We start from the raw sequence: 22,253 nt of genomic DNA, 5'->3' as shown, positions 1-22,253 counted from the left end.
GCATGAGAGCGCTTTTCCTCCCCATCCCCTTAACCCACATACAAGGTGGGTGTTCTATTCTTTGCCCTTACAGTGACCTGATGGCCCTAAGGTCATAGTGTTGTTCAATTTACACTTCTTTCATTCCTAGTGAGTTTCTTGCCACTGCTGCTGCTACCCCCCCAGTGCAAGCCACCACCATCCCTCCAACTGCTGCGTAATGTTTCTGCCCCTGGCTCTGCCTGCATCCTCTCTAGTCCTTCCTACTGTTCTCACACTCCAGCCAGGGTGAGCCCATTGGAACACCCTTTTGCTCAGAATCACTCAGAGGCTTTTTTTTTTTCTTTAATCCATTGAAATGATAGATGCTCTGATGATGACCCCTACTTGCATTCCTAAGATAATTGCTACTTGGACATGATGTATTTTCTAAGTAATTGGATTTGGTGTTGGTTAATATTTATTTTAGAATATTTATACCTATTTTCTTTCTTTCTTTCTTTCTTTCTTTCTTTCTTTCTTTCTTTCTTTCTTTCTTTCTTTCCTTCTTTCTAGTTAGTTAGTTAGTTAGTTAGTTAGTTTAAGTAATTTCTGTGCCCAACATTGGGCTCAAATTCACAACCCCAAGATCAAGAGTCTCATGCTTTTCCAACTGAGCCAGCCAGGAGCCCCTACGTCTATTTTCTTAAATAAAATGGGCCTGTAAATTTCTTTTTTTGACCCATCTCTAGGTCAGTTCACAACCAAAGTTATATTAAAATGACTTGAGCAGCTTTCCCTCCTTTTCTGTTTTCTGGATCAATTTGTAATAAGATATAAATTATTTATTCCTTGAACTAAAAGGTTCTCAAGGTTCTTTTCTAACTATAACTTCGATGACTTGATGAGCTCTGGTAGCTATAGGTTTCTTACCAGTGTTTCACTGGTCTTGTGGATTAGCCAAGCAAATTCACAGGTATTCATCACCTCAGTGATACGAGAGAGGGTTAACCGATCGTGCATGCAAAAATGGCGTGTTTTCCATCGTGTGTTTTCCATCGTGTGTACGGCTGGCTGTAAACAGGAGCTCCATGACCAACTCGTAACTATTTTCATCCATGCATCGGTGTTACTAAATTGTAACCACAAAAATTTCGTATAAATTCTATCTAATACATTATAAAGGAGCTTTCTTGGCCTTACTCTCACCCCAACTGACTTCCTGGACTCTCATTTCCTTGCCCATAGAAATACACTGCTTTATTTTTTTCCTTCCTCCTCCCTTCTTTCCTCTTCTCCTTCCCATCTTTCTGATTTTTATGGCTCTAGAGAAAAATTGGGTTCTTTGAGCCTAAAGACAGAGACATTGCCAGAAGGGGTGGGTTTTGCAAAATTGGAATTGTGGGTAATGGAGGGAGGAGATTCAATCTCTGCAAATTTAGCAGGTGATATAGAAGAAATTCTCATGCAGGTGCATATTCCATGGTGAAGAGCTTCTGGGGCAGACACAGGGTGTTGGTGTCCATACCCAGTGGCTTTGGAGAACTTGAGCAGTTACACACTCACTCTTGTGACCTTAAGCCACTTGGACAACTGCATCACGATTCTCTGAATCTCAGTCTCAGCTGGGACGTGTGACATCACTATTCTGACATCTCCCATTCTTCTTAGTACATACCACTTTAAACCATAATAGTAATTTTTATATCATGTTATTTTTATTTCTCATTTGGCTGAGGACACAGTGCATGCAGAGAACATTACTCGTCAGACAGCGACTACCCGGCACACACAGTCCATATAGTGGCAGTTTAGCTGAAATCCAGAGACTGACAAACAAGCTATAAAATCTAAAAGGCAGGATTTCTTGTGGTAGATCGGTTATAATAATTTTATGCCTCAGTATTTTACATTTGTGACATTTTGTATAATAAACAATTAACTGCCTGCTTTTGACATTTGAAAGTTAATGTGAAGAGAGTTATAAAACAGACACTGTAAACATCACCTCCCAAAGCGAAGGGGTAAATGGCTATCAGCCTCTGGGAGGGTAAGACCTAATTATTCCTCACAGTGCACTCTGTACCTTTTTACTACCAGTTTGGTTTTCATTGTCTTTGATAAACAAGATAATTGATATAAATGAGTGTGATCCTGTAAAATGGTTCCCCAACTGCAGATTTTCATGCTGGAGGTATAATTTTCCTTATGGCACATTACTGTTAATCTTTAAATGGATAGGTTGGTTAATCTGCCTTCCATGAGAAGACATTAGGTGACTTACTCCTTAATCAGAGCTGATAAAAAAAAAACATTGGGTGTAGCCAGGGCACAGGAAGAAATGACTCATGGTCACATTAACGAGAAAGAGCATGTGGATTTTTGAGCAGGAGGTTCAGAGTTGGGAATGCCAGAAAACGATGTTGGAGAAGAAGCCACAGCCCTCAGGAAGAGGACACAGGCAGTGTATGTTGAAAAGTGAGGCCTCAGCACATTGGGCTTTCCCCTCTCCTTCTCAGCCCCAGCTCTTTCCAGTTCAAATGCTGATTCCGCTACACTGACTGATGAACTGAGGATCTTAAACAGGCAAGCCCTAACGTGCTTTCTTCCTCTTATCTTGTGGTAAAGGGCTGGGGCTTTTTGTCCCATAAATTAGCCTTCAACATACTTGATCTTCAGTTGGGAGGCTTTCTTTAGGAAATGTCAAGAGCCAAGCCAGCAGAGGAAGCATGTAAGCTTGCACCCAGTTGGGAAGTCTGTTTAACATCATTGGCAGTTTGCTTTGAGGAACCCATTTCTCTTTATGCATAAAGGAAAGCAAGGAAGAAAGAATGAAAAAAGAAAGTGGACAAACGCTTAGGAGAGAGTATAAAATGGCTTATCCATGACTTCTCTTAGGGGAATGTTACCACTCAGAGTCAGGGCAGTTTAAAAAAGCAATAATTAATAATCAGCTACTTGTCTAGGGCATTCTAATATTTAGTTTTAAAAACTAATTTAAACTCATGGCAGGGAAGGCCATGGTGAAATGAGATTTCTCCCAGGACAGTTCTCTTTGGCAGTGTTATCACACAGCCTTTCAAAGATCCAGCAGGCTCAGGGTGGTTTGCTGTCCGGTTTAATGTCATCTCTTCACTGGAATACGTGGGCTCTCTCCCTCCCCCGCTCCCACTCTTGAAAGGTTAGCCTTTCTTCAGAATAGTACAGGTTTTTCCAGCAACATCTGTCAACCTGGCAACGAGCACACCCTAAGGAAATTATGAACATTTGAAGACCATCTAAATACTGTAGGGAACCTTTACTCTCCCTCTTCCTCCCGTCTCTCCTTGTGCCCCCTCCTGCCTTCCCCCAAGAAGAGTGGGGCAGCCACATGGCATTTACCACTGCCTGCCTCACTGATAAATGATATGCCCATTTGTGTCTGCAATATTTTTAATGTGTTTTGATTTTGCTCACTCAGTTGTGATAGTTGATGAAACCTCAAAGCAGTGACTCTTCTAGAAGACAGGCTGCAGGCAGACCCCTTAGTTTAATGAAAAGAGACCCCCAGCCACTGTACTGTAAGCACAAAGAGGCTTCTTTGGTCTAATGACTCAGATGATCTTGATCTGATTCAGTAGGTCAGAAATTGCTGTCCCCAGCAAATATCGACCAGAAGGAACTGCTTTCTTGGTTATTCTGAAACTGCCAGCTGCATATTACACTAGCAGGTGCTAATAGTTTTTGCACGTCAGTAGAATTGTTATTGGTTCTTCCTTCCCTTGCACCCTGTCCTTTTGCAATTATAGGGTACCTCATGGGAAAAAGAGTCTTCCCTCTTGTATGATAACCGAGATTTCTGAAATGCTGGTCCCACCTACCCGTACCACGTGGCCAAAACCCTGACTCTTTCATGGCTAAGAAAGTACCAGTCCTGGGTCTTGTGCTTTTTTGGTCTCAAGGTGCTTTTGTAAACATCTAATTTTTTCTGTCAATATTCATAAGAAGGTAGAGAGAAGAAGGGATTATTCACTAAGGAAAGAAACTCAGTCCCAGAGCAGTTAAATGGCCTCCTCAAGATAGCCTAAGAAACCATCCCCGGAACTCAGGGTAGTTCTTTGGGTGCCTGCATTCAGTCCATGGCCTGGTCCATTGGATGCCAGAGCTGAAGGCGGGAAGGGGAGAGTAGCATTTCCCCTCTCAGAATTAAAGTGTGTAGATATGATATGAAGAAAGCTAGAACCCAAAAATGAGATGCTTCTTATTAGGCGGGTTTGACAGTATTCATAATAAAGTTCATTTAAAAATACTTGCACCCATTTTTCATTTCCCAAAGCACTAAGTGTAAGCCATTGAAAGAATAATCGAAAACAGTAGCAAAAGGCTCTCTTTAAATTACTTTTTTATTGTATTTTAGACAAGACTTTTTTCATCACACACTGTAAGTCTACTGGAAAATGCAGCATGATTGTGTTTCCTCAATCTGGATTAACTTTGGCCTCCAGAAGGTAGTATACATTGTAGGTTTTGCTGAGGCTTTTTTTTTCTTTCCTGAGAACTACTTAGAGGTATGAATAGAGTTGTTCCGGGTCACTTGGAAGACTCTGATTGTCAGTCTTTGAAGCCAGGTAGCCAGATTCTCCCAGGGACCCCAAGTTCATCAGTTAGGAGGCATCACTTGTGCCTCACCCAGGGGGACTGCTCCATTCCCCCACAGCCCTGGGTGGTCCCTCAGACTAAAACTGGAAGAGTGCCCAGGAGGCAGGATTTTTCCCTCAGGCATCCTGTGTGGTCTGACTACAGAGTCTTAATTCTGAGAGCCCAGTATTCAGAAGTTGAGACTCACCTTTACCTATCTGTTTCTTCTAAATTCCAGTCTTGCTCCCTTGAGATTCTCAGAGATTCTTTTCCTTCTCACATAACTCAGTCCAGGATGGTTTGTGGGAGCTAAAACATGTGAGAATTTGGCATTATCTCCAACCTTTTTCTGTCTGCCTCCAAAAGGTGTGGCAGGAAGATTCTGCCAAAGCAGAGTTGTAGGAACATACTTGTCACAGATCCGATCAGGACATTTTCTGTACAATGTACAGGGCTCCACTTAATGTTTGGGATGCCTCACTACTGACACTACTTTGAGTAAAAACTCAAATTTTATAGTTATTGATGCATTTTAAGGAAATATTCAGGATCTTAAAACTCAAGAGTCATCCATGATCCCAGAATCATTCTGATTGAAAATTGTTAAAGTGTGAACCAGATGCATCCTTCAGCTTATATAAAAAGAAAGCCACTGCTTGATTAAAGGAACTTAAAAAAAAAAATCTCCTTACAAAAAAGTATTGAGCAGGGCGCCTAGGTGACTCAGTCGGTTGAGCCTCTTGCTTCGGCTCAGGTCATGATCTCATGGTTTGTGAGTTTGAGCCCTGTGTTGGGCTCTGTGCTGACAGCTCAGAGCCTGGAGCCTGCTTCGGATTCTGTCTCCCTCTCTCCCTCCCCTGCTCTCTCACACACACACACACACACACACACACACACACACACACTCTCTCTCTCTCTCTCTCTCTCTCTCTCTCTCTCTCTTTCTCTCTCTCAAAAATAAAGAAACATTAAAAAATTTTTTAAAGTAAGTATTGAGCAAACCATTACTTCTTTCGTGGGGCTTTTAAAAACCTTTTGCACATCCTTTGTTCTATGCCCAGCATGAATGAGAAATACTCCCCCTAGCTATAGTAACAGCTCTGATCTTGAGTCTTAAAATTGTTGTGGGTTGATAAGACCTTTTAACCAGTGGTGGGGAACAAAAATAATTCTGTTGATATCATCATCTTTTAGGACATAAGGAAAACTAAATCCATGTAAAACTTATGATACCACTCATAGAAAAAAATGCCTTTTACGTTATAACTTTGTGATTTTTTTGAGAGTTTCCAAAAATTTCAAAACCAGTTTCAGCGACTCTTTGTTATGTTAGGTATTTCCCCCTGTATGAGCTTGAATCACTTGTCCTGATGTAGGGGCAGATGTAGAGGCTCTTTCTCTAATAGATTATGTCCAGAGAAAAGAAAAAGTCACCCCAATGAGATATCGCCTATTAGTTCAAACACATAGTTGGATGTTTGGGATATCTTTTTTCTTACACCTGGAAATGCCTTTGTCCTAAATTTCAAGGCCTCGCCTACAGAGTGAATCCCTCTTTGATACACTGCAGTGGTTACTGCTGTGCAACATCTGATGCTTGATTCTTTAAGGTCTTTTTGCATTGAAGATTTTCACAGCTAAAACCTCCAGCATTCAAGCTACACCTAAGAGAGTAAACCTCTTAAACAGTTAGTTCTGGACCATGCTTTCCTTCAAAGGCCCCAGTATGAGAGAGAATTCACTGATCCTAGTGAATTTGTACCTTTGAGATCCACTGGCCCCACCCACCTCACCTTGGCCCTGGGGATAACCACCTCTGATTTCTCACCTTCCCTCTGAAGTGTTTGGAGCTATGGCCTTACATAGTTTGCATATGTTTGGGGAAGGGGGAAGAGGGGCACATTTGAACTTTGGAAAAGTATTACCTCCTCCTTTCACTGGCCAAGTAGAGCCCAGCATGACTGTCAAAACCCTTACAGTCTCAGGAGATGGTGTGATTTGGGCAACTTTGATAACATCCGGAAGTGGAGCTAGACAGGAATGATGGGAGCATGCAGATTCATACTAACTCAAACAGAGGAGAGTGAAAAGCAAAGAGAAAAGGAAAGAGACACAGAGGAAGGTGGGGGTGGGGGGGTGGTCCAGCATTCAAAAGGTGTGGTCTATTTTCTTCTCCTGGACTTCCCCTGTGAGTGCGGAGAGGTGATCCTGTCCAAATCCTTTGCAATTGTGTTAGGAAGCAGTCTTCTCATGGAATTGGGAACTGGGAGAAATTTGGGGAAAAAAGTTTAAACGTTGCATGCCCTAAATGATCAATGGTTCTTCTTCAGTGATACGATTGATGTAACATATGATTGAAAAGTGATGTTTTTAACCTGATAGATAAAAACCAGGGATTAATGTAACTTAGTGCCAGTGTTGTAGAATACATTTTTGTAGCTTTTTGATAGTTTCCAAGAATGATGGGCTTGTGCTCTAATTAGCTATTGTTCTTTTACAGCTGTTAAGATGTAACAGCTGCGGGTATTTTCTCCTTTGAAAAACTGGACCAAAGGTTGGATTGCAATCCGGTTGGGAGTTTGCATGCTCTGCAAAGTTGCAGTATAGGCCTGCGGGTAGGAGCCTCGGGTGAGCCCCTTTTTTTTATAAAAAAGTTTTGGGAGGCACCCAGGTGGCTTAGCTGGTTAAGCCTCCGACTCTTGATATGGGCTCAGGTCATGATCTTGCGGTCGTGGGATTGAGCCCCACATCTGATTCTGTTCTGGTAGCACGGAGCCTGCTTGGGATTCCCTCTCTCCCTCTCTCTCTGCCCCTCCCCCCACTCACAAGCACACTGTCTCTTTAAGTTTAAATAAATAAACTTAAAAAAGTAAAAATAAAAAGTTTTGGTCTGTAGGGGAATATCTAGGTGTGATCTTAAGCTAATAACCTTAGTAGTCTTTTTGAAAGAAATTCTTTGTGAAAATCTTAGCAGTGGAGAAGAATCATGAGTCACTGTGCCATTAGAAAACAGTTTGTAATAAAAACAGCCAGGGAAACATTGAATAAAGCCTAACACAGGTATGGTTTGTGAGGATGACGGTCCTCTGTAAGTGCCACATGTTCTTTCATTTTTAAAAATCTGCCTCAAGTGGGTTTTTTCCCTCACCTCTCAAAGGTGATCTCTGGAGACAGTTAACTAACATGTCAGTCTTATCTTTAAATGGAGCTGGTACAGGTGGCCCTCAGGTCATGTCCCAGTGAAGTAATACTGCCTTTTAAAAAATTTATTACTCCTGAATTAAATTTACTGGCAAGCTGTTGGCCACCCCTGCTGCCGAAGGATGGTGAAGGAAAAACAGAGAGAGACAGACACAAGATGCTGGATTTTGGCAGTATGGTTTTGTAAACAAAGTGACACAAATTGGGGCAGAAATTCCAGGGGGACAAGAGAGGAAACTGGAAGACTGGAAATACAGCACAAAGCCAAGTCCCATCCAGATGGTGTTTTTAATAAATTTATCAGACGCATTATGAAAGATTGTAATGAACATTCAAACGGGGGGGTGGCTTGGCCCCTACGAAGAAGAAAAACAGTAATGGCACCTTCTGTGCTTTGCAGGCAGAATCACGCTCTAATTTTTCCCAGTAAAAAAAGACCACAAAATTTATTCAAACCGTTGAGTAATTATTGAGACCGTTCAACTAGGCAGGCCGAAGTTTGTGTTTCTAGGAAGAGGAACTTAACAGAATTACTTTCTGCTGACATGGAAAACATGGTCTCTATGTGTTAGTAGGCCCAGAAGTGACTTTCAGGACAAACCTCTTCTGGAAGGATTCCTGTAGTGTAACTAAAGCAGATAGCACTCTCTGCAGGCATAAAAGAGCTTTTCTATTTTGTAAAAGCCACAATGTCACGTACGTTCCTCCTCTCCACAGAATGGTTTCTCCGCCAGAAGATATTTTTGTCTATCATGAGCGACCATGCTTTCTGTATGTGGGGTGAACTTTTAGGGAAGGAGAAGTCAAGAGGGTTGAAAGCGTGTGGAATGCTTACACAGCAGCTCTTCCACACTGACCATATTTACTTTCTTTTTAATGTTTGGGTCAGGACCCAAAAATTGATCATACTTTACTTTTCTAAGAAAACTTTCACCGAGAAAGCATTTTTTTTCCTGCTTTATTCAGTAACTTTGAGATTTTCTAGCTTTTGGTGAGGAACTATGTTAAGCAAGGTTAAGCGCCACAACTTACATAAGCATCCTTTTTTTTTTTTTTTCTGTCTCTGATTCATTCATTCAGCAAATATTTATCTAACACCTACTATGTATGCTCAGCCAGCCCTGCTTCTTAGCAGTTGGGACTTGAGCAATGAAAGCAAGAAAAGCCCCTGCCTTATGAAACTCACATTTTAATTCTCCAATTGTCCCCTTAGATGGGATCGGCATACTGGTCAGAATGTTAAGAATCGGCACAGTGCTGGAATGATGGTCTCATCTTGGTTGCCTATAAAATGTCATTATCCTCTGGGTTAATAACCTCTGCCTAGGTCCCCATTCTTCTCTTCTTTTGATCATTTAGTATAATTTGGTCATTATGTTGTTAATTTGACTCGTTATCAAAAAATAGGAGTGAGAATTAAGAAAAGTAGTAATCTTTTGATTTTGTACCTTACCGGTAGATACAGTTGCTTATCAAGTTGCCAGTAGAGTTCTAGCAAAAGCTGTTTCTTAAAAGGAAATTTGGGACTCGGGGTAGATTTCACTAATACAGTTTATCTCTGTGTGTGTATGTTGAGATGTGTCTGTGTGTTTAAAAAACAGTGTTTAAATGTGTGAGACTTGGAAAACAAACAATATTCCATATGTGCAAAAGAATATAAAGAACATGTATGTGAAGTCTGGGGGGTAGGAATACTCACATGCTGACCACTATGCTGAATAGAATACTGCCAAACCTCTAAAGCCCTGTGTGTGTCCCTCCCCACCCCCCCCACTCGTGCTTCTCCACTCTCTTCTTGATTTCAGTGTTTACTGTTCCCTAGATTTGCTTTCTGATCTCACCACCTAAGTGTGTATCATTAAACAACAGAAGTAGAATCATACTCAGTATTTTGTTTTGTTTTTTGATTTGGCTCTTTCCTTAACCAACTTTCTTTGTGAGATTGACCCTTGTTGGTACACATAGCTCTAGTTCATTTATTTTTAAAACTGTAGTTTTTGTTTAATAGTGAAATTTCACTAACTTGGTGAACAGGTTAAACAGCAGATTAGACACACCGAAAGAATTAGTGAACACAAATAGTAATTTTAAGAAGTTGCCCAGAATGCTTCAGAAAGGGGTACAAAGGGGAAAAAAATAAAAGAAAGGTTGAGAAACATGGAGGAAAGAATGAAAATTTCCAACAGAGGTCCAGTAGGAATTTGAGAAGCACAACAGCAACAACAAAACAGAAAAGGAGAGAGAATTGATATTCAGGGAAATAATGGCCAAAATTTTCCAGACTTAATAAAAGCCATAAATGCTCTTATTCAGTCCTGAGAAGGATAAATGTAACCTACGTCTAGGTACAACTCAGTTAAATTGCCAAACACCAAAACCAAAAAGAAAATCTTAAAATTAACTGTAGACAAAAACAGTTACAACAGTTAGGGGGATAGCAGACTTTAGCAGACATAACAGTAAAAAGTCACAAGACTATGGAATAATATCATGAAAGTGCTGGGGAAAAACAGCTTTTAACTAGAGTTCCATATTAATTAACCTATTTTCCAAGAGTGGTGGCAAAATGCACTTTCAAACAGAGACTTTGCTGAATGCTAGTGGACATGTCTTAGAAAGAAGGAAGGTGGGCCAAGAAGAAAGGAGGATGTAAAAAACAGTAATGGTGAATAAATTGGTAAGTGTGGGTAAATAAGTTTTGACTGTATGAAAAGAGGAAAGGTTAATGAGTTGAGTATTCACTTCAAGTAGTTGGAAAACAAAACAGTAATTTAAAAGGAGTTGAAGAAGAAATAATAAAAAGAAGAGCAGAATTTAGTGAAATAGGAAATAAAGAATCAACAAAACCAAAAGTTGGTCCTTTGAAAACGCTAATAAGTAGACAAGCCTGTATAGGACTGAAAGAAGAGGTACAAATACAGATATTTGGAATGAAAAAGGAAGCATTCTGAAAAATTTTATGCCACTATATTTGAAAGAGTGGGTAAAATGAAAATTTTTTCTAAAAGGGCCAAGAATATCTAAGACAATTTGGAGGAAAAAGGAAAAGAAAAGGGGGAAGGAGAGAGAACAGAGGTGTTCACTGTATCAGATTTGAAGATTACTGTAAAATCCCAGTAGTTAAAACAGCATGGTAAAGACACAAGGCTAGTCAAATCAGTGAAACATAGCACAGATCTTAAGAAGAGACATGAATATATATGAAAACTTTGTATGTGGCTGAAGTCTCATAAATCAGTGGGAGGAAGAGTTCATTAAATGGCGGTAGGGAAATTAGCTAAACTTATGAGTAAAAAATGAAAGTAGATTTTCTGTGTTATGGTAACCGAAAATAAGTATGTGAAAAGCAAAATTTGAGAACTTGTAGAATAAAATACAGGAAAATATCTTTATAAAGTGAGGGTAGGAAAGAATATATAAACAAGAAAGGTACCAATCTTAAAGGAAAAGATGAATATTTCATCTCAAAACATTAACCAACAGAAGACTGGCACCCTGCAATCAATTAGAAAGACAACAGAAAAATAGACAAAAGATAAGATAGGTAGTTTACAGAAAGGAAAAAAGAAAAAAATAAGTTCAACTTCATCAAACAAAAAAAATGAAAAACTAAAACCACATTGAGATATGTCACACTCATCTGTCTGACATCACCAAGAGCTGATAAGGATGTGGTGCAATGAGTTGAGAGTGTACATTTTTACAACCACTTTGGTGACTCATCTGGGCAATATCCAGGAAAATTGAAGGTAACTCATAGCCATGAGCTGCACAATATCTTATGTATTCCTTTAAGAAACTCTTAGCCATGTACACAAGAAGACACCTTTGTGATCGCCAAGAAAATGGTGGTAACAATCTAAATGTCCCTTTGCGGAGACTAGATAAATACATTTTGGTATGTTTATGCATTGAAATATGCCATATACTTTACATAAATTGACTAGATTTATCTTTCAGTTGAAAGTTCCTTCATCCTGGTTTAGTGTTTGTGCTAAAAGTCAATACTATTCCCCAAGCATTCCCCTTTCTTCTCCTGGGCACACAGCAGAGTTGTACTTTTCCCACCCCCTTTGAAGTTAAGTAAAGTCCTGTGACTTGCCTTGGTCAACCAAATGTGACAAAGGTGACGTGTGCTACTTTGAAGGAAGAGTCTTAAGAACCAGGACACAGGTCACTTCTCATTGCTGCTGTAATTGAGAAAACCCATAGTAATACAAAGCCTCTGTCACTTGGATCCTTGTGTGATACAATGTATGAATACTGTGTATTCACAGGGAACACAAAAAATAAACATGTGCTGTGGAAAGGGAGAATGGGGGCTGTTACTGCAGCCTAAGCTATGACTGCAGTATTATTTTAATTTTTTTAACGTTTATTTATTATTGAGAGACAGAGAGAGACAGAGCATGAGCATGGGAGGAGCAGAGAAAGAGGGAGACACAGAATCCGAAGCAGGCTCCAGGCTCTGCGCTGTTAGCACAGAGCCTGACATGGGGCTCGAACTCACAAACCGTGAGATCATGACCTGAGCCAAAGTCGGATGCTTAACAGACTGAGCCACCCAGGTGCCTCAGACTACAGTATTATTTTATGTCTCAACTCAGTTACTGTGCATCTTCTGCCACTTCCTTAAGTTCTGCCTTCCAAATCACGCAATACTTCCCCTTTTCCATGAGATAGAGATACCATGACTTAGCCTCCAAATACAGTCCTTTCTTGTCTTTCCAAAGTCACAGGGAACGTCTTTCTGAGCCCCCTCCTTCTCTGCCAGGAAACTGTACTCAGAGGTTATTTCTTGTTGCTTAGAGTGTTTTTGCTTGTTGCTTTGGAGTTAAGCTTGATAGTCAAGGGATTTATCACCAAAAATCCATCCTCTCTCCCTTCCTCCTTTCCCTTCTCCCTTTTTTAATCTGTGGATGGCTTCCTCTGCAGAGAACAAAGCAATTAATGAAGCTGTGTAAGATGAGGACTCAAGTCAGGCATGCCCAACTTTGGAAAATAAATGCAATGCATCGTGTAGAATGTATGTTTAAGATTATTTACTCTACATCATTATAAAGGTAGAAAGTTTTGGTATGGTGGTAGTCTACTGCTTACCCTCTCTCTTCAGAGAGTATGTAATATACTGAGAAGTATAGTATATATCTAATGAAAAATTGTCTTTTTGCTAACCTATTTTTAAATTATGTAAATAAAGTAAGTTACAGACCTTGAGTGTAAGTAGCTGGATTTATTGTAGATTTGGTTTAAATAATAAATTACATTAAAACCCCAACACTAGTAAATGCACAGAAAAGGTCCCAGGGGGACTTAAAAGGCCCTGACCTTTTATCGTACTCGTCTCAGAGAATCTATATCCTTCTTTCTTTCTTTCTTTCTTTCTTTCTTTCTTTCTTTCTTTCTTTCTTTTCTTTTCTTTTCTTTTCTTTCTTTTCTTTCTTTTCTTTTCTTTCTTTCTTTTCTTTCTTTTCTTTCTTTCTTTCTCTTTCTCTTTCTCTTTCTCTCTTTCCTTCTTTTCTCCCTTTCTTCCTTCCTTCCTTTCTTATTTTAGATTTTGTGGGTTTTTTAAGTAATCTCTACACCCAACATGGGCCTCTCATAACCCTGAGATCAAGAGTCACATGCTCCACCAATTGAGCCAGCCAGGTTCCCCATATTTCATTTTTAGACAGCTGTCATTTTGTGGAAGTCCTTTACTTTTATAAGTGAGCAGATTGGTATGGATTTGAAGTAGAGAGAGACTCAAAATCAAAACAGAGCTGGTTCAAAATATAGCAGTTCATGAACAAAGAGAAGAGCATTATGTGTTGAAATGTTCAGAATAGTAAACAAACAAAAAAGGGAAACGAGTCCTGGCTGAGGGCAGCTGTGTATTCTGAAAAGTGATTGGTACCATTTCCTAGATCATCTTCCTGCTCTATGAGTTTTAAAACAATCTATTATATCATGTTTCTCCAAACAAATTTATTATATCTACCAAGTGCAATAAATATATACAGTTTGGAGTATACTAATAAAACAAGTGCCTGTGTATTCACCACCACCTAGCTTAAGAACACAACAAGACCAGTACTTTTGAAGCCCCTCCAAGATTTCATCTTGGAAATGAAATCAATTAATGTTTGGACCCACTGGTAGGATGCCCTGCAAGATTTCATCCCCCGTTCCCAGACACATTATACTGAGTTTGATATAATAATTCCCTGGATTTCCTTTTTAGTTTTATGTTTTTATATATATATATATATATATATATATATATATATATACATACATACATATATATATATGTGTATATATATATATATATATCCATCCTAAACAAAGTGTATTTCTAGTTTTGCCTTTTTAGAAAACTCTGTATAAATGAACTCATATTCTGTGTTTTTCTTGTGCCTCGCTTTTTTCACTCGACATGTGTTTTGTTTTTTGAGTTTTTAGTTTTTTAGAAGTCACGTTTTTTTATGAAGCAACATTATGGTTTTTGATTCATCTATTTGTATATAGCTATAGTTCACTGAGGTCAATTACTGTGTAGTTTCCTATTATAGTAATATTTTCAAATGTATTTATCCATTCTGTGTTTTATGCAGTATCATATTTCTTTATAGTAAAATACTTCAGGGTTAATTATTACATGCTGTTTGGTTTGTTCTAATCTTAGGTTCAACTTTTTGTCTTGAAGCTATTTGGCATGGAAAGTGTGTTCATGTCTTGAGATAATCAAGATGTTCTAATTTCCCTTTTATCATTGATTTGAGATTGTAATTAATTTTGTTCATTGCACACTATCAGGATATATTTGGCTTCTCTTATCTTGATGCTGAATCTTGTGTTGCACTCACAGTTCCCATGGAGAATGTTGCAACAATTGCTGATTGTGCCAGTGTGATTGAAGGAGTCAGCCGGAGCCGAAATGCCTTGCTGAATGGGGACACCAAGAATTATGATTGGGACTCTGGCTATACGTGTCATCAGCTAGGAAGTGGTGCAATTGTGGTTCAGCTGGCACAGCCGTACATGATCGGGTCGATACGGTAAGGAGATTCCTTTTCATTCATTACTTTTAAAATGGAAGACACATGTGCAAATTCTGTTTTAGAACAATGATGATACCATTAACTTCAGTGAAGATACATTTCTGTTCTGTGCTCTAAATATTGAAGGGGGAACAGAGAGAGATACAGGGTGCTTGTTTGGATCTTCTGGTGGGAGGATACACCAAGATTAGACTTGCAGAGAGACTAGATTAGAGGCTCTCCCTGGGTATGGCTCACCTCCTTTTTTAAAAAATGTTTATTTATTTATTTTGAGAGACAGCATGAGAAGGGGAGGGGCAGAGAGAGAGAGAAAGAGAGAGAGAGAGAATCCCAAGCAGGTTCTGCACTGTCAGCTCAGAGCCAGATGCAGGGCTCAATCCTATGCACATTGAGATCATGACCTGAGCCAAAATCAAGAGTCGGAAGCTTAACTGACTGAGCCACCCAGGCCTCTGGCTCACTTCCTTCTTAAGTCTGTTTGAGTTAGTTAGGGGCTTAGAGGATAATTCAAGAGAGGTTATGTAGAATCAAAACTAATTTTCAACTTCAATAAATGGCTTTACATATGAACCAAACAAATGCGAGTATGAGACCTGGTACTAAAAAAAAAAAAAAATCTCCTTAATGAAAAATCTGGGCTTGGGGTGGTTGTTTTCATTTTGTTTTGTTTTGCTTTGTTTTTTAAGAAAGGAACTTTAACCCAACATTGTTTGACATATAGGCTCATATAATTTTAAAACGCGAGACTAATGATATCCCCTAGAGAATATACTTCAGTTCAAGAGAGCCATCTGGGTGTTGAATAGGCTGCCCTTTTTTGCTTTTTTTATGAAGGTTCTAACAAGGCCTCTGAAATACTAATATATACATATTTATGTTACATATTTATATTTATGTTTAGCAGTAGTTAAGGTATCTTACATGATAACCCACATGGAGATGTGGGTGGGACAGGACTGCCTCCCCCCTGCCCCATCACTGTCTACCACATTTGCCTTGTTGTTTTCTGTTCTCATTGTAAAGTCAGCGTATATAAAGAGAGAAATAGCACCAAAAAAATAAGGTAGTAGGATTCTAACAGGCAAAGGTTTATTGATGTTAAGGCTAATAACCACAGAGGTTACTGCAGCTTGCCAGTCCCCAGGGGCCCCCTGACGAGTGATGCTGGATTTCTGGGAGAATTCTGACTGTGGATTTCTTCATTTAAATTGTTAACCTCTTTTCATAAAGGGCTACATACAGGTTGCATAACATAGGCAACAAGTCACACAGATAGAGAAGCACTGCAGACCAGACAAACCCACTTTGTGCTTAGGAAGGGGGAAGAGAAGCCACAGTCAGTCTGGACAAGCTACGAGTGCAAATAAACTTCTGTCAGATAGCAAACAACATCCCTGTCCTTCCTTTTTTCTCAGCTGTGGGTGTGAAGTAAAGCAGTCATAGGCCATCTATTTAATAAGCCATTCTAGAATTTTTGTCATAGATGGTGTGAAACTTACCCAAATGTTTCCCGTTACAATCTATTCCTCTTCGCTTTAAAAATCTGGGGAACAGTTGTCCTTCTCCGGTCACTGGCACTCCTTATAGTCTTCACAGTCTCTTGAAGATTACCAATCGTGGCTCTGAGATTACATCTGCAATTTCTTTCAGCAGGCGTGGGGTGTAACTCACCGGAGCTAGGAGACTTGGAATCATTTAAATTGACTAGATACTCTCTTTCTTTCACTTCACCTATTTGGGGCTTCAATTTTCCCTTTTTTTATGGTTGTTCTGCCATTTCTAATTTGAAGACCAGTCTTCTCACCAATGAAGATGGAAGCAAACTGGCAGCTTAGTGGCTCTTCCCACTCTCTTGTAATGTTCCCTGTGTTCTACCCGCTTACCTGGTACTCCACCTCCGCCCCCAACAATGTTACACATGCATCTCACACCGACATGCCGGAAATGGAATTCCGTTATCCTCCCTTCCCCTGCTCAAGTCACCTTGAGATTTCCCTCAGCTCATTCAGTGGTACCACCCATCTATCCGTAGACTGCGCTAAAAGTACGGCAATCTTCCTGAATTTACTCCTCTCCCTCACCTCTCCTCTTCAACCAGTTCTGTCAGTACTGGCTCCTACATATCTCACAAAGCCTTCCACCCTTCCCCACGCCCACTGCAGTTGTAGTTTCTCCTCTCTGCCTGGTCTTCCAGACTTCCATCTGGCCCTTCCTTCCCCACCTGCAGCCAACTCCCCACCCCAGATCTGACGCGGTCACGCCCCTTCGGGAGAAAGTTCAGACGAAGGCATTTAAGAACAATCTGACTTGCTTCTGTCTACACAGCCTTGTCCTGTGCTTCTCCACCCACCTCTACACAAGCCCGTCTTAGCCTGTCCAGCTTCCTGCAGTTTTGCACATGCCACCCCTCTCTCACCTCTATGCCTTCAACTCTTTGAACGTGCTGTTCCATTGCTAGTGTCTCTCACTGCCTTCTCCTCACCCCTTTCTACCCAGCTCTTACTCCCCCTTCAAGACTCTGTTCCTCTGGGAATGCTACCCTAACTGCCCATCATCTCCTGGGCTGATCTAGACCTCCTTCTTCAGTGATCCCATTCATTCTCTATATATTCATTCCAATAGGAATTATATTTGTATTATAATCATTTACTTGCTGCCTCCTCACAGCCTCACCTGATATATAAAGCCTGTGGCAACTCATAATAAGCATCCCTGTCAGAGAAAATGTGTAGAAGGGGAAATTATAGCAGGTACAGTAGGAGATCTAGAATTTTAGATCCAGCAGGAACACATGAGGTCACTGCCCAAGTGACAACTCAGAGTGAGACAAACAGGCTCTTTGTGTGACAAAGCCTCCTTGACCTCTGGCTCTACCCAGAGAATCAAAGATATTCAATCTGGCTCCAGAAAAAGGTGTCACTGGGCTTAAAGCAAGAGAAAACAGTGCCCATTTGGTTTTCTTTAAACATGGAATGAAAATGGTTCCCCTGAACTAATTTTTCTTTCCATGACTCAGAGTGGCGATAATGAGCATGAACACAACCAAAGGTAGAATTGTCTATCTCAGCCTCCAAACTTCCTTAAGCCAGCTATTGTTTTTGCAGTGAGAAAATCCATGCAATTGAAGCCCTATGTAACTGGCTGAGCACTCAAAGAGACACGTTTCTGTGAAACTAACATTATGTTGTCAGGATCTGCATTTGCCTCTTCTGTGACATTATTAAGAAGAAAGGGAGAGGGATTTCTTAACCACCGATGCCTGTGGACGATGCTGGATATCTTGGCGGGCCATGGTTAGCAGCTGCTGATGTGCCCAGACAGACATTTATTGATAGGAAACTAGATCAGTGGCACCTCTTCATGGGGGTAGGTAATTGACCAATGACGGGATGATTAGTCAGTGACATTTGACCCACAGCTTCTATTGCTTGTGATGACTGACTTGCTTTCCTAGTCACTGTGTCTGAAAAAGCTCAATGATTCTGAATCGACACCCAGAGGGAGAGTGTTACAGAACTGAGTAACTAACACTTTCCCCGTCTAGGAGATAGGAGATCTGGCAATCCTGGAAACTCTTCCTCTAGGAAAGGAAGCCCAGTCACATGGTACATTGGCTTTAAAAATTCAGGTTTCTTTGTGGACGGTGACTAGGAAGGCAAAGGACTCAAACATGAATTGTCTTAATCACTGTGATCTTTTTTCCTAAGCGAAGATGTAAGTGTTTTATGGATAGAGATGTCTTTTGTTTGTCTGTTTTCATCCTCAGAAATCATTTCTTCCTTTCCTGAGCACTTAGCTGTAGGCAGGTAGGCAGGCAGAGCCGCCTTCTTTGCCTGGCGATGCTTGCTCCTAACCACAGTCCTCGGAAACCTAATTCTGCTAGTGTATCTGGTACCAGTATCTTGTGGTATCCTGGAGAGGCTGATCGTGAAACATGACCCCTGACCATCCCTCCTCCCCCCCCCATTTTCTTTCATTCATTTAGCAAACATTTATTGAGCCTTCTACTGTGTTCCAGGCACTGTTCTCAGCCATGGGGATAGAGCATCGAATAAAGAAAACAAACATCGATGCTGTCATAGAACTGACATTCTTGTCAGGGGGAGATAAACAGTAAACAACACTGTAATATGTCAGATTTTTCGAAGTGCCACGGAGCAATCAGGAGGGAGGACTAGCAGGTAGAAACAGTGCAGTGTTAGATGCAGTGGTCAGGGAAGGCCTGTGCAGAGCCCGAAGAAAGGGAAGAGCAAGCCATCTGGGGACCTAGGGGATGAGCATCACAGAGTGCCAAGGCCCCAAGAGGGAGCATGTCTGCCAGGTGGCAGGAGCAGTGGGGAGGCCAGTGTGACTAGAGCAGAGTGAGGGAGGCTGAGAGCAAGAGGCAAGGCGAGGGAGGTGACTTGGAGAGGCGACAGCCCTGAGATTTGTTGCCATTTGGTTTCTGTATTCAGTCACCAACTCCCAAAACCATCCCACCCACCACCCACACAGCCATCCCTGCATTTCATTAGCACCATGAGAGGAGAGTTTTCTGGGCTGAGGAGAAGAGGGGTCTGGTGGGGAGGCCATCACGCCTTCAGAAGCGCCTTTCTTGCTCCCGACCTGCCTTTATCCAGCCAACTCCTGGAAGAGAAACCACAGAGGCGTCCAGTCCTTATAGCTCAACAGGAAACTTGCTCCCCAGCTCCCTCTTCTTTTTCTCTCTCCTAAGAGCCAGAGCAGGCAGTGTAACTGGGAAATAAAGAAGCTTGGCTTTGTTGTTGCTAGGTGTACAGGCACAGCCAGAGTTATTCATTGTCTATGAGAGAAAAAGAGAGAAACTGCCTGCAATGTACCTTACGTGTGGGTAACTGAGTAGTAATTATATCATTTTCGTGCCCCTTTTAAGCATTAAAATTTAAATAACAGGAAACCTTCAGAGGCCTGATCACATAAAAAGACCAGGGTAAAGTCATAATAACTAACCAAATCTACCTAATGTCTTAGTTTATAGTCCCTCTGTCACCTTAGTTTAAGACTTACTATCTTTCTACTTGCTAATCATGATATCTTTATCATTGTTTTCTGGCTGGTATGAGAATCACATATGCTGTGTATTACGTATGCCTGTCACTCAGTCTTTTTCAGCTAATCAGTGACAGCACTTTGTGGAAACCCTAATTATAAGATAGTCAATTGAATTAACAGTTTTTACATTTGCCTGAAAATGATTGTTTTGTAATTGATATGTGCAATGCCGTAAGTAAAACGCCCCGAATGCTTTAACTAACAAACCTCATTGTGGGTAGGCTATCCAGAGATGACGACGTGCATGTAGATGCCACTGCCCATAGTCTGTCTGAGTGCTGTGAGGATTAAGGAGTTAATGACACAAAAATAGTTAAGGTTCCTCAGTTGGAAAATGTTGTATGAATATAATATGTAAGGACAAGATGGGTCCAGCCCAAAGTATGTTCTTGGTGGGTATTCATGATCTCTTCAGTCTGTAGGGATGAGCCTCTTTTTATTTTACAATAGGGAAAAAAGTTCTACCGCTTATAGAAGTTAATGTGGTGCAGAATGTCCAAAGCATGAGTCAGTTTCTCTCTTGCAGCTATTAAACATAGAGAAAATGAAGCAATAGCAAGTTGATCTCAAAAAAAAAAAAAAAAAAAATTAGGTATGCCTCTATGGTCCTTATTCATCCCAGTGTATTTTTCTTTCTCTGGGAGTTGTCAAGCCCAGGCCCAGTTCAGCCGCCCTTTCATTATTGTGCGACTACAGCCAACTGTAGATTATCTCTTCCGTTTGTAAATTATGGAGACTCCTTTTCGACTGCTATTTTCCCTTCTTCCCACTGCTTACCACCCTGCCAAGCTATTGCTCATCCACTTCCCTCCCAAAGGATAGGCACAGAAAAGAAAAAGGAGAGGAATCACAAACCATTCAATTTCCTTTCCTATTTAATAGTTCCAAATGAAGCCTTGTTCGATAGGATGGGGAGAGGAATTGAAGCTAATGACGCAAAAGATGTTTTGTAATTGTTTCAGTATTTTTGACATCTGTGCTGCCCTCGGTCTCTCATAGGAGCACGGTTAATATCCGGTTGAAGATAGTGATTTTATAGTACTGAGATGGACGTGGGTTCCTGGCGGTGGTTTCCAGGTGCCTAGTACAAGTACTCTGTGCTGTGAGTACTCAATAAACACTCATTGACTGAACTGACAGCATAGTATGTTAGTGCAGCGAAAGGGAGTTCTATCTATCAACTAAATTGGACATCATATTTGCTCAGTGTGTCTGATCTAAGTGTATGTGAGGAAACTGCTAAAGATTTGGCATCTCCAGCAAATGACTGAAATTAAGCTCCGGAGTCAGGTGCTCACATTAGCACAGGTAAGGGCACTCGCCTCACACGTTTCATGCTGCTTCCATTTCATTCTGTCTGAGTGCCGCACAGGCAAGCAGTACATCTATTTACATCAGGAGAGCCTTCTTTGCAACCTGGAGAGCTAGAAATTTGCTTTTTATAGTTTAAGGAATACAACAAACATCTAAATATATGACTCCTCTGGCTTGGATTAAGATTGCCTATAATTCTAGTCAAAATTGGAAAGATATTTTACGAAATTTGCTTCATATCAGTCATGCTGAGCATCTCTGTCACAGCCCTGAACCAAAGAATTCTTCCTTGTCTCACTGATCCATGATTTATTTACCAAGCGTTGTTTCTCTCTCAGCCTATCTGCCTTGCACTAAAGTCTTCTCTTATCACCCTCAGACCTCAGAACACTGGTTCCCAGAAAAACTGTTGAATAAAAAATTGTATGTGTGGTTCCCAGTAGACACTGGAGTCTGAGCTGGGTGAATGCTTAGGGGACTAGAAATCCTCGAGCCTAGAAACAGATAACAGAGTTTGGGGGCAAGGTAAATATGTCTCAGCCAGTTTCATCCTAGAGGTATTTCAAGACCAGAAAGTATTGCTATGGCAACTAGGTTGAATGTTAAAAATACAGGAGGGGCACTAGAATTCGGATGTTCTTCAGAAAAGCAGGAAAGGTTAAATGCCCCCAAAAAGGAGAGAGAGAGAGAGAGAGAGAGAGAGAGAGAGAGAGAGAGTCTGTGTATGTGTTTGATTTACCTCACATGTCAGCCATTTATTTCTCTTGAGTGATTAGAGAACTTGACAACTAGTCATCATAAAATATAGCTGGATACATGAAAAGAAAAATTTTTGTACTTTTCAAAGATTAACCCATCAAGAAGACATTTTTATAGGCGATTTCAGCCCATTTGACCCAGTATTTCATGTACAAACATGCTTAGTAATTATTCAGAATTTTTATTTAAGACACTTCTAAGGGGCACCTGGGTGGCTCAGTTGGTTGAGTGTCCGACTTCAGCTCAGGTCATGATCTCGCCGTTTGTGAGTTTGAGCCCTGCATCAGGCAT

At 40.6% G+C, this 22,253-nt stretch overlaps 1 protein-coding gene across 2 annotated transcripts in view; it reads left to right on the top strand.

Moving 5' to 3' along the window:
• The window catches only part of BTBD9 (BTB domain containing 9), a 419,931-nt gene that overhangs the window by 293,211 nt on the left and 104,467 nt on the right, over positions 1 to 22,253 (top strand). For both annotated transcript variants that reach the window (XM_047858828.1, XM_047858829.1), the window contains exon 8: positions 14,627 to 14,816. In XM_047858828.1, coding sequence (XP_047714784.1) covers positions 14,627 to 14,816 — 190 coding nt within the window. The remainder of the gene's footprint in view (positions 1 to 14,626; positions 14,817 to 22,253) is intronic.

This window comes from Prionailurus viverrinus, chromosome B2, assembly GCF_022837055.1.
Source record: "Prionailurus viverrinus isolate Anna chromosome B2, UM_Priviv_1.0, whole genome shotgun sequence".
NCBI lineage: Eukaryota > Metazoa > Chordata > Mammalia > Carnivora > Felidae > Prionailurus > Prionailurus viverrinus.
Note: the sequence above shows the minus strand (reverse complement) of the source record. Positions and strands in the feature narration are given on the sequence as shown.